At 40.4% G+C, this 14,614-nt stretch overlaps 1 protein-coding gene across 8 annotated transcripts in view; it reads left to right on the forward strand.

The window, feature by feature from the left end:
- The window catches only part of PDE1C (phosphodiesterase 1C, calmodulin-dependent 70kDa), a 342,910-nt gene that overhangs the window by 252,866 nt on the left and 75,430 nt on the right, over positions 1-14,614 (forward strand). For all 8 annotated transcript variants that reach the window (XM_005862929.2, XM_005862930.2, XM_005862932.2 and 5 more), the window contains 6 exons: positions 1,374-1,487; positions 3,301-3,483; positions 4,383-4,449; positions 9,456-9,572; positions 11,290-11,430; positions 14,111-14,211. In XM_005862929.2, coding sequence (XP_005862991.2) covers positions 1,374-1,487; positions 3,301-3,483; positions 4,383-4,449; positions 9,456-9,572; positions 11,290-11,430; positions 14,111-14,211 — 723 coding nt within the window. The remainder of the gene's footprint in view (positions 1-1,373; positions 1,488-3,300; positions 3,484-4,382; positions 4,450-9,455; positions 9,573-11,289; positions 11,431-14,110; positions 14,212-14,614) is intronic.

The following is a 14,614-nucleotide window of genomic DNA, read 5'->3' on the forward strand; positions in this document are numbered from 1 at the left end:
GTGAGGTGATGGATGTGTTAACTAACTATATTGTGGTAATCATTTTCCAATCTATACATGTATTAAATCATCATGTTGTACACCTTAAACTTACACAATGTGATATGTAAATTACATCTCAATAAAGATGGGGAAAAACCGACAGTGGGTCACATGGTTGATGTGACTATATTAATATCAATTTGATTTAACGTTTATAGCAATCTAGGAGATTTGTTGGTTGAATCTCCATTTTATAGCTGACTCTCATAGAAATTAAATAACTTGCCTACCCTGGCTGGATGGCTCAGTTGGTTAGAGAGTTGTCCCATACACCAAAGGTTGCGGGTTTGATTCTCAGTCAGGGCACATACCTACGTTGTGGGTTTGATCCCCAGTTGGGGTATTTACGGGAGGCAAATAATACCTCTCTCTCTTTCTTTCTCTTTCTCTCTCTGTCAAATCAATCAAAACATATCCTTGGATGAGGATTAAAAAATATAATAATAACTTGTCTGGAATTGCGTAGCCAATATGTTGTGAAGTGTCCTCAAAGTTTCTGTTTTGTTTTTTTTGTGTGTGTGTTTTTTTTCTGTTTGTCTGTCTGAAGTGTTGTCCTATCTCCTAATCTCTGTGGTATTTAGTATTCCTAGTTACTGGACTTTGATCATCTGTTGGCATTTTATAGCTCTACATACTAAGTCCTTCTCTGAGGAGAGCATGCTTTATCATTTCTCTTATACCCTCTGGAAGTCTTGACTAGCAGCGGGGAAGGTCTTGTCCTCAGTTCCTAGGTTGATCACCCATCCTCCTGTTTGTTTTTCAACTAGGGTATTTATGTGCTCCTAGAGGCATCCTTCCTGTCCAGTGAGCTATTTTGCCTTCATGGCTACCTTTGTAGCCCTCTAAGATTATTCTGGCGATTTAGACCTGCTTGGCTGTCTTGGAAGACCCGTGGGCCAGGAGGCTGCTATTCTCCACAGTCCCTGTGAACAAAGTACTGTCAACATAGCAGAATCTCAACCTGATGATGATGTTGCTGGTCATGCTTTACTGCATCCAGTTAGGGCAACAAAAATTAAAATCAGAGAAGCTGCAAAACCATTGATAATGTAGGGAACTCTTAAACATAAAAGGTAGCTGGAAAGTGTTGGGGGTGGTCAGTGCCTGGTAGATGAGAACGTTTTTATTCTTGCTTCATAAAAATGTGTGCATTTATTTTATAACTTGCTCCTTGAGATATACTGGCCAGCTCCATTATTAGATTAATATCTTCCTTTACAATATATTGGAATAAATAAAAATATTGAATGACTCTAAAATGTGTCACTGTAATTGTAGGATCATTCTTTGTTTCCTTTATTCTAATTGAATTATGTCTTTTCCTCCCTTAGGTTACGCTCTTTGGTCAAACAGTTAGAGAGAGGGGAGGCTTCAGTGGTAGATCTTAAGAAGAATTTGGAATATGCAGCTACAGTGCTTGAGTCTGTATACATCGATGAAACCAGGTAAGCTAAAAATGACAAGAAGTTAGTGCACTGATGGTGACTTTTCCATTAAATGGCACTTCTGAATTGTCCCCCATGGCATGTACAGGGTAGCATTCAAATGACCGGTCTTGGAGCTTTAGTTTCCACAAGCAAATGGTGTAAATTTGAGCTCACATTTTCTCTGTACCTCCTCATCTATCAAAAGGAGCGTTTGATAGAACTTATCTCATCCAGCCATTATGACACTGGAGTGAGACCATGTAATAGGGGGAAAGGTCATTGTAAAAATCGGGTAAGATTTTCTATCAAATGTAGGCTTCTACTATGATTATTGCATATTGTTAGGTTCAGTCTAAATGTTATGGTCCTACTCTAGCTCACAGTATCTGTCTGTACGTGAAGGGTCTGGGGGTGATGGAGAAGCATTTGTTCTCTTAAGCACCCCGTGTTTCTCCTTCAATAAGTATGCCATTGATTTTTCTTTGCTGACTCTGCACTTGAATTATCCAAAAGTATTAAAGTGCTTCCAATTACTAAATGCATTTGAAAACAATAAAATTGCTTTTCTTTTGGAAAAGAAAAGTTGAAATGATGAATATGAAATCTTTTAAAAATTCAGATAGGCTCCTTTGTCAGTATTTGTGCGTCCTTACATTTCTATGCCAAATTCCAATCTGAGATGATTCTTAGATGATTTCCCAGTCATCTAAGAATTTGTGGCTTAGTTTTTGTTACATGGTTGGTTCCTAATTTAAGGAAATTTGATATCATAGTTTGCCCCCCTCCAAATGATACACACTTTATTCCCTTTCCCCAACTGATGTGTTTAAAGAAAAAAATTCTTTTTATTAACACCAGTTTTTACTCCTTTTTAGTAGGGCTTAATATAAGTATAAAATACAATTCTAAATTTGATGTAACTTAGTATATTTATATTTTGTTCTAGTGGTCTGACCTATGAACAAGTTTAAAATATCAGTTAAGTCCACCTGACAGATGACTTAAATGTCTGTGCTCAAATACAGAACTGTTTATTTGGGGGATTTTGCTTGAATTTAAACATCTAAATTTCTGTGGTGGTCTATCAAACCAGAGAATATCAGTTGACATTGTTAGGGTTTGAGTAATACTTTATAGTCTATTAGTTTTTCTTTTTTAAAAAATTACTTTTATTGATATATAATTGGCACAGAACATTGTGTAAGTTTAAAGTGTACAATGTGTTGATTTGATACATTTATATATCACAGTATGATTAACCCGCAGCATTAGCTAAGACCTCTATCACGTCACATAATTATCATTATATTTTTGTGATGGGAACAATTAAGATCTAGTCTCATAGCAGCTGGAAAGTTTATGATACATTATTGTTGCCTATGTCAAAGTCTTTAAACGTCAATTAAAAAACCCCAACAATACCACAAGGCCCATCTATGAAATAAACCTCCCTGTGCATTGTTAAATGGAAGGCTTAAATTCCATTCAAATTCCACAAACCTAGGAATCAGGATACTGGGTGCTCTGAGTGCAGTGGGTCTGAGACCCACAGAGCCTGAGATGGACTCTGTGTGACTTTCTCTGACTCAGTTTCCTTATCCAGGCCGGTAGAGAGAGCCATCCTGAAACATAACTTGTAGAAAAGACATTTCTGAAAGGCAAATGGTGAGCTCTCACAAACCTTACCTAAAAGGTGCTGTATTTTTTTGTGGCTGATTTAATTTGGTTCCTTTGCACCTGCGTCTGCAGATGGGGGAGAGGAGCAGCTGTTCAGAACAGAGAGCTCTCACTTCAGGTTTTGTCTGTGTCCGGTTGTGTTTCTTGTGTTCAGGCGACTCCTGGATACGGAGGATGAGCTCAGTGACATCCAGTCAGATGCGGTGCCTTCCGAGGTCCGAGACTGGCTGGCCTCCACCTTCACGCGGCAGATGGGGATGATGCTCAGGCGGAGTGATGAGAAGCCGCGGTTCAAGAGCATCGTGCATGCAGTGCAGGCTGGGATATTCGTGGAGAGGTAAAGACAACTGTCATTCATTCGATAACCAAAGCAGCATGAGGAACACCTGTTCCCCAAAAATGGAAGATTTGCTTTGATGTACTTTTGGTGTCTTTATAAATAGTGAAAATCCTGGGTGCAAACAGATAGTCTTGAATGAGAGACTTTCCTCTCCGTAGCACCATTAGGACAAGCTTTTGCCTCTGACTCAGATTCTTTTTATCAACCGAGTTGAGTCCAGTCTCCCACTTTTAAAGAAGGACATCCTTTGACACATGTGGAGGATGTCTGCATTTGGGACAGGTCAGGGACAGCTTGTTGACCCAGGAGGGCAGTTCACTGAAAGGGCTCCAGTTCCCCTTGGAACTTTCCAATTCTGTTAGCCATTTTGTTCTTTGAAATTACATTGCTTCCCTTCCCTGAACATAGATTCCAGAAATCGATCTATTCTTCCTGTAATCCTTATTATAAAAATGGGTTTATTCTTCCTATAATCCTTATTGTACAATTAAAGGTTTTAGAATTTCACAGTTCACCCTGGACGTTTTCCTGCTTGTTTTTAGCAGTTCTAATGAACAGCTCTTCTAAATGGTTTACTCATAGGAGCTTGTTGTCCAGGTTAAAGTTCTACATTGCATACTCTCTATGTTGTACTAGAATTCTCTTCTGGCAGAATTCTAATAATATAATTTCCAACTTGAGCCACACAGGTTCATTCTTTTTTGTTTCCAACAGTTCATATGTTTGGGATTGTGTTAATTTCTTTTGAATTTTACACTTAGGCCACTTGAGTGACTATGAAAAAGATTACAAAAGAAATGTTAGGTGCCCTGGGTCACCAGATGACATGACTTCTCATTATTTGTCAATACTTGTAAGATGTAATATTGCATTTTCTCCTTTTCTGACTTTGCCAGAATGTATAGACGTACATCAAACATGGTTGGACTGAGCTACCCAGCAGTGGTTATAGAAGCATTAAAGGTAATACCAATGAAAAAGTATTACAGTGTACATGGTACTCTATAAAAATACAATTACACTTGTCATTATGAAATAAGAGGCTTTCATTTATAGTTCATTTAGATTTCCCTGTCATTCCTGATTTTTAAAACTTTTATTATCTTTTACTTATCTGTTTAAATGGTATCACTATCTTTTCAGCCTTCATCTTGCTAATTTTTTTTATTAAATCAAACTCTGTGGGTTTCATATTTCTCTACTTCCTTGGAGTCACTTCATTATGGGCTCATTCTGACTTCGGCCAAAAAGATCAAATTTGATCTGGTTATAAATATTGATCATCAGGAGGATCTTTGGTGATCATTATTATACCATTACATGATTTCCTACCCTAAGTCCATTTTATAGATGAATAAACTGAGACTCAGTGAGATTTTTTTTAAAAAAGACAGTTAATTAGGGGCAGGACTAAGATTTGATACCAGAGTTCTAGGTATATAATAAGCCATCAATAATGGCATGGGCGTATGCCCCACAGCCCTGACCCTCTCCATATGTTCTACTGTTTTCCCTAGACTCTCACTGAGCCCCAAAGTCCCATTTGAAGTCATGCAGATGTTTGAGTTTAAATGGTCTAAAACCAGTAGAATTACTCCCAAGGAGACAATCTCTTGGAATTGCGCAGAATTTTTCTAAGAGTCCCAGAGCAGATGTATTCCTCTAGGTGTGCGCTGATTCACATCCACTGGTCTGAGGGTATCCCAGCTGAGTTGGAGCTGATTTGGCTTGTGGATTTGAGGATGGGTTGTGCTAAGGCCCAGGATCCCTGGGCTGGTTGACACTGCATGGTGTCTAGACATGGCGTTGCAGCCACTTGCTCAGGGATGTCCCAGCATTCTGACTATGGTTAAAGCTGTTCTGGTCTTTCTCTGAAACCTGATGCTATTTTCAGAATATAACTTAAATTACCCATTCATGGAATCGGGAGTGCTTCTTGATCAACACAACGTCAAGAAAAAGTCTTTTAGGGCCATTTTGATTATATATTTCATAGTTCTTTTCTCTTGCCTCCGTTCTCCATTTTCTGTAACTTTTTCTTTTAAATTTTATTGAATTTATTGGGGTGACATTGGTTCATAAAATGATATAGGTTTCAAGTGTACGGTTTATACTATGTCATCTGTATATTCCTTGTGTGTTCACCACTCAAAGTCTAGTTTTCTTCCATCACCATATATTTAACCCTCTTTACCCTTTTTTCTCTTCCTCACTCCCTTTTCCCTCTGGTAATCACCATACTGTTGTCTTTGTCTTTGAGTTTTTGTTTGTTTATTTGTTGCTTTCAGTTTTATATCCCACATATGAGTAAAATCATATGGTTCTTGATTTTTTCCAACTGACTTATTTCACTTAGCATGATATTCTTATTATCCAACCATGTTGTTGAAAATGGCAGTATTTCATCTGTTCTTGTGGCTGAGTAGATACCCAGAGGAGGGATTGTTGGGGCATGTGGTAACTCTCTTCTTATTTTTAAGGAACCTTCATACCATAATGGCTGTACCAATTTACATTCCCACCAGCAGTGTATGAGGGTTCCTTTTTCTCTACAATCTCTCGAACACTTGTTATAAGTCGTCTTGTTGATAATAGCCATTCTAACAGGTGAATTGCCTCTTGGCTTTTTGGCTAAGATCAAGTGTAGTATCTGTCCTTAACAATTAAATATCTCTTCTCAGTTTATCGTAAGAATAGGAAGGGTACTCAAGAAGGATACAGCAAGGAGACACGTTTTCTCTCACTCCTCTTCAACTCCCACTTTAATGCCTAATATATCAGTGTGATTTACAGTGACATTTCCCATTTAATCAGCAAAATCAATTCACATAAGATTTGATGTTTCATAACATCCACTGTGAAGATGCATTGATTTTCATAATTGAACCTGAAACATTGAGTGAGTCTTAGGAACATTAAAAGCATCTTTTATTTTTAATTCCTTCCTTTATTGGGAACGTAAATACAGGTGATTATACAGGCACTAAGAAATTTATGAAAATATGTCTTCCAAATTGGAGCATGTTGTCTATGTAGAATAACTGAAGGAAATGTGGAACAACCTGTGATGTGCACGATTGTTATTTTATGCTTAGGGAAAAGTGATTCTCAAATGCACACATGTCTTTCTGAGGGAAGGGTACCTAGATGATTCAGACAAGAAGTAAGTACTAACTCTCTGAATTGCTATCCTTCTCCACAAGTATTGCTGATATGTGCACAAGGCTAAAACAGCTCTTTCTCTTGTTCTTATCTCCTGTTCACTGGGGAAGTTCAAGGCCTTTAAAAATGTAATATTTTTCTGCTTCCCCAGACTCTGTTTTATTTGCAGTGGATTAGAGGTGAGTTGTAGAGATCACACTGATAGATACTTTTTTTCCTGCTTTTTAAAATGTTGTGCCTGTTAGAAAAAGGTTATCTCACTTCACTGCCAGCAGTTAATATGGGATCATATTGTTTTCTTCTATTACAGAAATGTCCCCAAGGACTGAGAGAATACAAGTCCATAAAATAACCATCGGGCTACTGTCATGTTAAGCTTTGTGATTAATGTAAGAACATGGCATAAAATAACATTTAAGTAATAGAAGAATTAACCACTGCCCATCTCTATATTTGAAATATGTGGCATTTCTGTTCTTCTTATGTTTCCCATTCAATAGCTTCTAATGTGGGGTGTTTTCTCTCGAGCCCTCTGAGGTGGGGTTACTGGGAATGTAGACGTGTTCTGTCCTTTAGAAGGGCGTCTGTTTGTGTGACTGAAGAAGGGACATCCTGGAGAGACTCCAGGTTAAAGTGAGAGGAAATGAGGCGGCTCGGGCTTCCTTTACGTAAAGTCAGACTGTTAGGAAGTCTGTGCAGTTCTCCACGGGAATGGTCCTTGAACCAAGTTTGGTAAGAGAGGAAGATTGGTTTAAAACAGTTAAACTAGGTGCTTGTTAAATGCAGATTCCACACCCCACACTAATACTTCGCAGAGTCCCCCACCTGAAAATCAGCATTTTCTCTGAGCACCCCCAGTGGCTCTGAAGAACATTACAATTTGAGAATCAAGGCTAAGCCTTCTGAAAAGGAGGGCCCGAGAGGACATCCACCCTGCTGTCTACTTACTCATCTTCTCATCTCTCTAAGTCCTAATGTTCAGAATAAATTGGGCTTCTTGCTATGATAATCTCTTTATTTCCAGGAGTAGCCTTTCTCTTGTTTTATTCATTCTGGAGAATAGGATTAAAAATTGTCACACGTGACAAAATGTTGTCCCACCTACTGAGTAGTCAGAGGACTTTTCTTTAGGACTAATGGTCAGAGAATGGATGTCATGGCAATGCCAATTATAGTTATCAGGGTGAAGGTTCAGTTCTTGGGTTAAGCTTAAATGGCCCCACCATCTATGGTCTGGGCCCTGTTGGGGTGTTTATGAGGCCTGGGTTACAGCTTATATTTATGGAATTTACAATGTCATCTGCTGGCAAGGCTATCGCTAGGTGGTGTCACAGGAGTTAGTACCGGGTTCTGCTACTGAACAGACACTTCATTTCATCTCTCTGAGGTTCCATCTGTAAATCTGAGGAAAATAACACCTATTTCCAGAGTTGTGAGGATTTGCAAATGTAGATAAATTACCTTACACTGTGCCTGGTACAAAAAAATGTGCTCAATACTTGTAGCAATTTCTTTAGTTATTATAGTGGAGGAGAAATTATTGAAAATGGAGGTGAGGTTACCACTGATATGAATTGAAACAATCCAGTTTGAGGTACTTTTGGAAAAATTTGGTTTTCCCTGTAAATGATTCAGTTTTTCTGTGCCCTGGCATCCACGTGAGCGACCCTTGATGACCTTGGAATGAACTTGACCGTGGGACGTTTGGAGAGAGACAGGATTGGGATGGATGGGTGATGTTGGGATGCAGTGAGGGCTGAGATGAGAGCCACTCAGGCCAGTGGTTCCTAGTAGCCCAGGTTTTTCTCAGGGCACCATCTGACACCCTGCCCGGACTCCACGTGGCCTCACGTGGGTCCTTATTGTCAAGCTCACAGCCACACACTTTCTCTACTGAAAGTGAGACTCTGTCATAATGAGAAAGTGAGACCGTTGCTTTCCCTATTGGTTAAACACACCTTTGTTTATAAATAGCTGGTTATAAGTCAAAGACACATCAGGCAGTGTTTATATATATTCTGGCGTAGCTATTTATAGATAAATAAGACTTTGAACTTAAAAAATGGTATATGTGGTGTGTGTTCAGCATAGGTCTTAGTTTTACTTTTTTCAGTAAGGTGACTTACAGATTCAAGGACCAAGTCCCCTGGTCAGTGACTCCAGACGTGGTGACATTTTTCTGACCCATGAAATAAAGGCTTTCTCCTTGGATTCAGCTCAGCAGTTTGGAGCTGTTATGTATTCTATATCGTGTGTGTTTCTGAACAGTTTAAAGTGGGTTGATATCCTCAACTGTGGACTAAGAGGAAGTCGGCAGATGGCATCAAGGGACTGGGGAGAAGTTCAGAATAGGGAAGCACTGAAGGTTGTTGTCAATGAATTAAAAATTTGAAATTCAGCCGGGGTAGGGAGTGGAAGGGCTTAATGGACAGAGCCCGAGCTTAGGGTGACCATGTGTTTGTGTGTCCCCAGCACTTACTTGTGATGGGGCTTTAGGGAAATGAGGTCACTTCTCAGTTTTCTCATCTGTAAAATGTGAGTAATAAAACCTATCCCTGAGAGTGGTTTTCTGGATAAATTATGTATTTATTACTGGTCATGATGCCTAGATATGGTAGGCACTCAATAAATTATAGCTGCTGTTATTAGTTATAAGACTATTTAATATTTGATCAGTAAATGCTATGTAGGTCTGCCAGGTTGGAAAAAGTGTGAGTGTGAAATCTCAGGCCGACTCCCAGGGAGGAATTGGTGGCTATGGAAGTGGCTGTGGACTAATGCATCTTTCTCTCTGCCTGGTCCTGTAGGATGTGGACAGGTGGTCCTTTGATGTCTTTTCTCTCAATGAAGCCAGCGGGGACCATGCACTGAAATTCATTTTCTATGAATTACTCACACGCTACGATCTGATCAGCCGTTTCAAGGTCAGTGCCCAATGGAAAAAACAACAACCACACATTTACCTATCCTTGCATGATTTGGGGGCTGAAGCCAAGAGAATCCTTTTAATACAGACCCCAAACTTCTCAGGGTGACTTGGTGACGCATCGTCTGGACAGTCGCTGCCACGGACTCCTCCGTGGTGGGAACTTTTCATTACTCCCCTGCCTGGCGGGGCTCCTTGGCCAGGGAGAGGCTGGAGTCACACGTTTTGATCCCAGCCTTCCTGGGAAGTACCACCCGAAGCTTGCACCAGCAGAACTCCCCGTGGCTCTGCTCACTGATCTCATTGCAGCCTGATTTCATGTAAATTCTCCTCCATCAGCGGGGGAGACACTGATGGAGACAGAATGCAGGACGGCTGCCTCTGCAGACTTTTTTTTTCCCCATCACTTGACTCAAATGCAGACAAATACCCTCACTAATCATCTTGACAGGTCATTGGTATTGCCCGGCCATTCATGCTCCCAATGAATTCTTCCGCCTTAAGTGAAGAGCACGAATCATTTCCAGTGTGCAATCCCTTCAGCCTCTCACTCGCAGAGTCTGGAGGTCGGGCCGGGTTCTCCAGGCAACCTGTGAATTCATCGGCTGACATCTGTCGTACTATGTTTCTCAGACGTCCCTCATTCTAGGGATGAGCCGCTGGAAAATGCAGGCCTTTTTCTCTGCAAAATATTGACTTCTCTGGACAGCACAGTGCCTTGGCACTTTCTAAAGGACTGTGTATTTCTTACATGGCCAGAAATATTTGATGGCAGTGGTCCTTAATTTATTTTGCACCAGAAACCTGTTTGAAAACCCAGTGAATGCCTGAGACACTGTCCACAGAGCAAAGCTCTATGAATTTCAGGGGCCACAGACCGCTCATGAACAGCCCCAAGCATCTAGGTTTCTTGGGACTTCCTTTTCAAAAATGAAAATGGATCTTTGACATCTGCAAGGCAATGTGTAAATTTTTAAAGCCGAAGCGTGGAAGACTGGGCTCCAGAAAGAACATGTTATGGGCTCTCGCAAAACATCCCAGTAGAATTGTCCTCATTTTTTCTTCCTGATGTGATGTTTAGTCTCCAGGAACATGCACTCTTTCCTTTTCCTCCAGTCCTGAACTTGATAATTTACCCCAAACCAAGGAATTGATCCCGAAAACGACACAGTAACTGTCATCAGGGTGCCCTTATTTTCTACATTTTGCAGTTGTCCTTCACTTTCTGCCACATAGAAAAAGAAGGGATGTATTTATACATATTTGAGACAGAAAAGCAATTAGGCTAATTGGAAATATTATTCCACATTGCAAGGCACCTATAATAAATTGTCAAGTAACAGACATAAGGACACAGGTTGTTTCTGTTTCCATATATAACAGACGATGTCTTTTTTTTTTAACGTGTCCTTACATACAATCACTTTCCCTAAAGGGCACAGTTTTCTGGAGGTGGCAGCTTATATTTGTTTTGCAATCATTTCATGACCTAAGATCTCGGTGTACTTTATGTTTTGTCATAAATAAACGAGGTGCACTGCATAGTACGCGCTCATTTATTTCTCGAGAAATAAAAGGTCCAAACCTTTGCTTGAGGAATAAATGAACACATACCCTTCTGCCCTACATGTCTTTGAGCTGATCCTGTGTAATGTTTTTTTCCTCACTTAAAGCTACTAAACCACTAGCCCATTAAACTTACTACTCTTTTTCAGATCCCCATTTCAGCACTCGTCTCATTTGTGGAGGCCCTGGAAGTGGGATACAGCAAGCATAAAAATCCTTACCACAATTTAGTGCATGCTGCAGACGTCACACAGACGGTGCACTACCTCCTCTATAAGACAGGCGTCGCTGTGAGTACAGATGGAAATGCTAGGATTACACAAACAGCCAGGTCTCTATGGTTGGTCTCTATGCCCTTTTACTTTGAAATCTTCTTCAGAGATAGACATTCTGTGGGTATGGTTATTCATTAGCCCATAAACCCAGTACACATTTATTATCTTTTCAGCAAGGCCATGTTGAATGACTTGGTCTAATTTCTCACTGAATTAAAAATGGGATACAGTGGGAGGAGTGTGGGCTTTGGAGCTAGATATAGTTGGATAGAAATCCTTGTTTAATTACTTGTTAGACTGTGACCTATGATGAATTGCTTGAATCTCTGAGTCAGGATTTCCTCATTTCTAAAATGGTGAAAAATACTCTATCTTATAGAAAAGCTGTGACAGTTCAGAATAAAGTATCAGAAATATGATGTGAAGATGTACTTTGGACTCATCTATTAACATATATTTAGTTAGTTCCTACTGTGTATGTACTATGGAGATATAAAGGTGAATTGTACACAGATTTTTATTTTGGCCCTCAAGAAAAACTCCCAAGCGTTTATGCTAATGCAAGTTATCATTAACGTAAATGTTATATCGTAGCAGCCAATGATCGTGACGTACTGCATAATGTTCTTAATTGCGCTTATTTGCCATTGAATTTTTATGATCAATGCAGGCCATATTCAGAATAATTCCTAAATATAGAAACTGCTTTCCACCCACTCTCTCTCCGAAATGCAGCTCAAAACAAACTTCTTTCACTGTAAGCTTACAAAAGTAGTGGGAAGCAATCTGATGAATGGAGAGCACATTGCCACTCTAACCTTTCATTACAAACCAAGAGGAGGGAAATGCTTTAAACCATTCCAGTTTTATAAAGTGTGGGACACATAGGGGACCAAAACATCCCATTGACAAAGCGATGCCTGGGCCTCGACATCGACTCATTGTGATCTGTGTAAATCACTCATTACTGCTTGGCTCACATGCCTGGCAGACGCTTGATCCTTTCAGATTTATTTTGCTCACTTCTAAAGGACAACCCTTGAACAGAATTGGACTGAAGAGTTTCTGATTGCCTAGACAGGAATCAGACCCCAGGCTCCAGTCAGCTTTTGATTTAGGTCAAAAGAGTCCAAACTCCAAAGCAACACCTTGGCCCCTTTCTTTGCATTTGTCGGCCAAGGTGCCATTAATTTTCTTTTGCTTATTTTTTAAGAGGAGAGAAGCTGTGCATCTTGTTCTTTTGATCATAGATGATGTCATCATATTCGTAAGGGAAAGGTCAAGACTTCTAAATGGCATCCTAGTTAAAGAGTGCCAAGTAATTTTATTAGTCTTTATGGTCAGCAGAATTTTGGCCCCCATGACCTTTGACTTCTTATGAGTTGTCACACTTGTTAGTATGTTTCATTAGATGGCAAAGGGGACTTTGGAGGTACAATGAAGGTTGTTAATCCTTAAAAGGCAACAGGGGTGGCAGAAGAGTGTTCTAGCTGGAAGAGGGAGAGAGCCAATGGAAAGCGTGAGAAGGAAATGAATTGCCAATGCCTTGAATGTCCCTGGAGGCAGACTTTCCCACAGAGCTTCAGAAAGGAATGCAGGCTCCCTAACACCTTCATTTCAGCCAGGTGGGCTCTCAACCAGAACATCCAGCCAGCCGCACTCTGCCGACCTCTCACCTATTTTGACAATTTTTTAGTGACTGTCTATCGCATTGAGCTTAGGTTCTATGGATATAACTCTATTTCTGAGTTCATATTTTATTGGCTTGTGTCATATTTAATTACATAATTATTATAACAGTGCAATTGGTCAAAACAGCATTTGGAATAAGCCACACTGAAACTTATAAGCATCAATTCAATTAGTAACGAAAGTGAGCAGAGGGTACCAAAGGCAGCTCGCATTGGTGGGTATTCGGTCATGTGGACATTGGTCGGTATGGTTTACAGAAAGGGTGGGAAATATCAATGAACCCATAGAGTCTCTGAGATGGAAGTCACTAAGGGAGCTTCAAATGCTTCTCGAACTCTGCCCTGCATCAGAACTATCTGGGTGGCTTGTGAAACACAGGTGATGCTAACTCTACTGGTCCAGGGAACACACTTTGAAGACCACTGAACTACAGCCAGTTTTGGTGGAGTGGATGGGACAAGTCTCTTCAAACTTTAGCACACATAAAGTGGGAGGCCAGGCGTTACCTTTCCATCTGTCTCTCTACCTGTCCACCTTCGAGTGGGCAGACATTAGGTGTTCTGTTACACTTACAGCTTGGTATCATATTGAAATTTTTAATTTTTTTCTGCATCTACTTTGGAACTTTGGAATTTGAGAGAGGATGTGATGAGGGCTTTCAATGTCTGCATGTTCATTGTTTTCTGCCTCCTACACACCCCCTCCTGGGGATCAAGTCCACAACCTGGGCATGTGCCCTGACTTGAAATAGAACTGGTGACCTTTTGGTGCATGGGATGACACTCAACCAACTGAGCCACACCGGCCAGGGCAGGCATGCTGTTTTCAAATCACATGTCCCCTCATCTCTTTACAGAAGAAAAACACCATTTTTGTCTTTCCAAAAACATGTGTCTGGCAAGACCTGACCAGCTGCAGGGTGGAAAGACAGTAATGTGGGTGTGTTGTCAGTAAGCTGAAGTCAGAGACACATTATCTGATTGCTCTGTAATCTCCCTTTCAGAACTGGCTGACGGAGCTGGAGATTTTTGCTATCATCTTCTCAGCTGCCATCCATGACTATGAGCACACGGGAACCACCAACAACTTCCACATCCAGACCCGGTGAGGATGTTGAAATGTGTGGAGGAGAGGCAAGAGGGGCCAGGGAGAGGGTTTCTAAGCCAGCAAGGAGTCAGTCACCTTTCTTTTGTATGGTTACTCTATTTTGAGTTTCTGGAAAAATGAATTTAAAATTTTTTTAAAATATATTTTTATTGATTTCAGAGAGGAAAAGTGAGGGAGAGAGAGATGGAAACATCATAATAAGAGAGAATCACTGATTGGCTGCTTCCCACACCCCTCATATTGGGGATTGAGCCTGCAACCTAGGCATGTGCCCTGATGGGGAATTGAACCATGACCTCCTGGTTCATAGGTCGATGCTCACCCACCGAGCCACACCCACCAGCTGGGCTGGAAAAATTAATTTTATTTATTTATTTATTTATTTTTAAAAATATATTTT

This window comes from Myotis brandtii, unplaced genomic scaffold (assembly GCF_000412655.1).
Source record: "Myotis brandtii unplaced genomic scaffold, ASM41265v1 scaffold17, whole genome shotgun sequence".
NCBI lineage: Eukaryota > Metazoa > Chordata > Mammalia > Chiroptera > Vespertilionidae > Myotis > Myotis brandtii.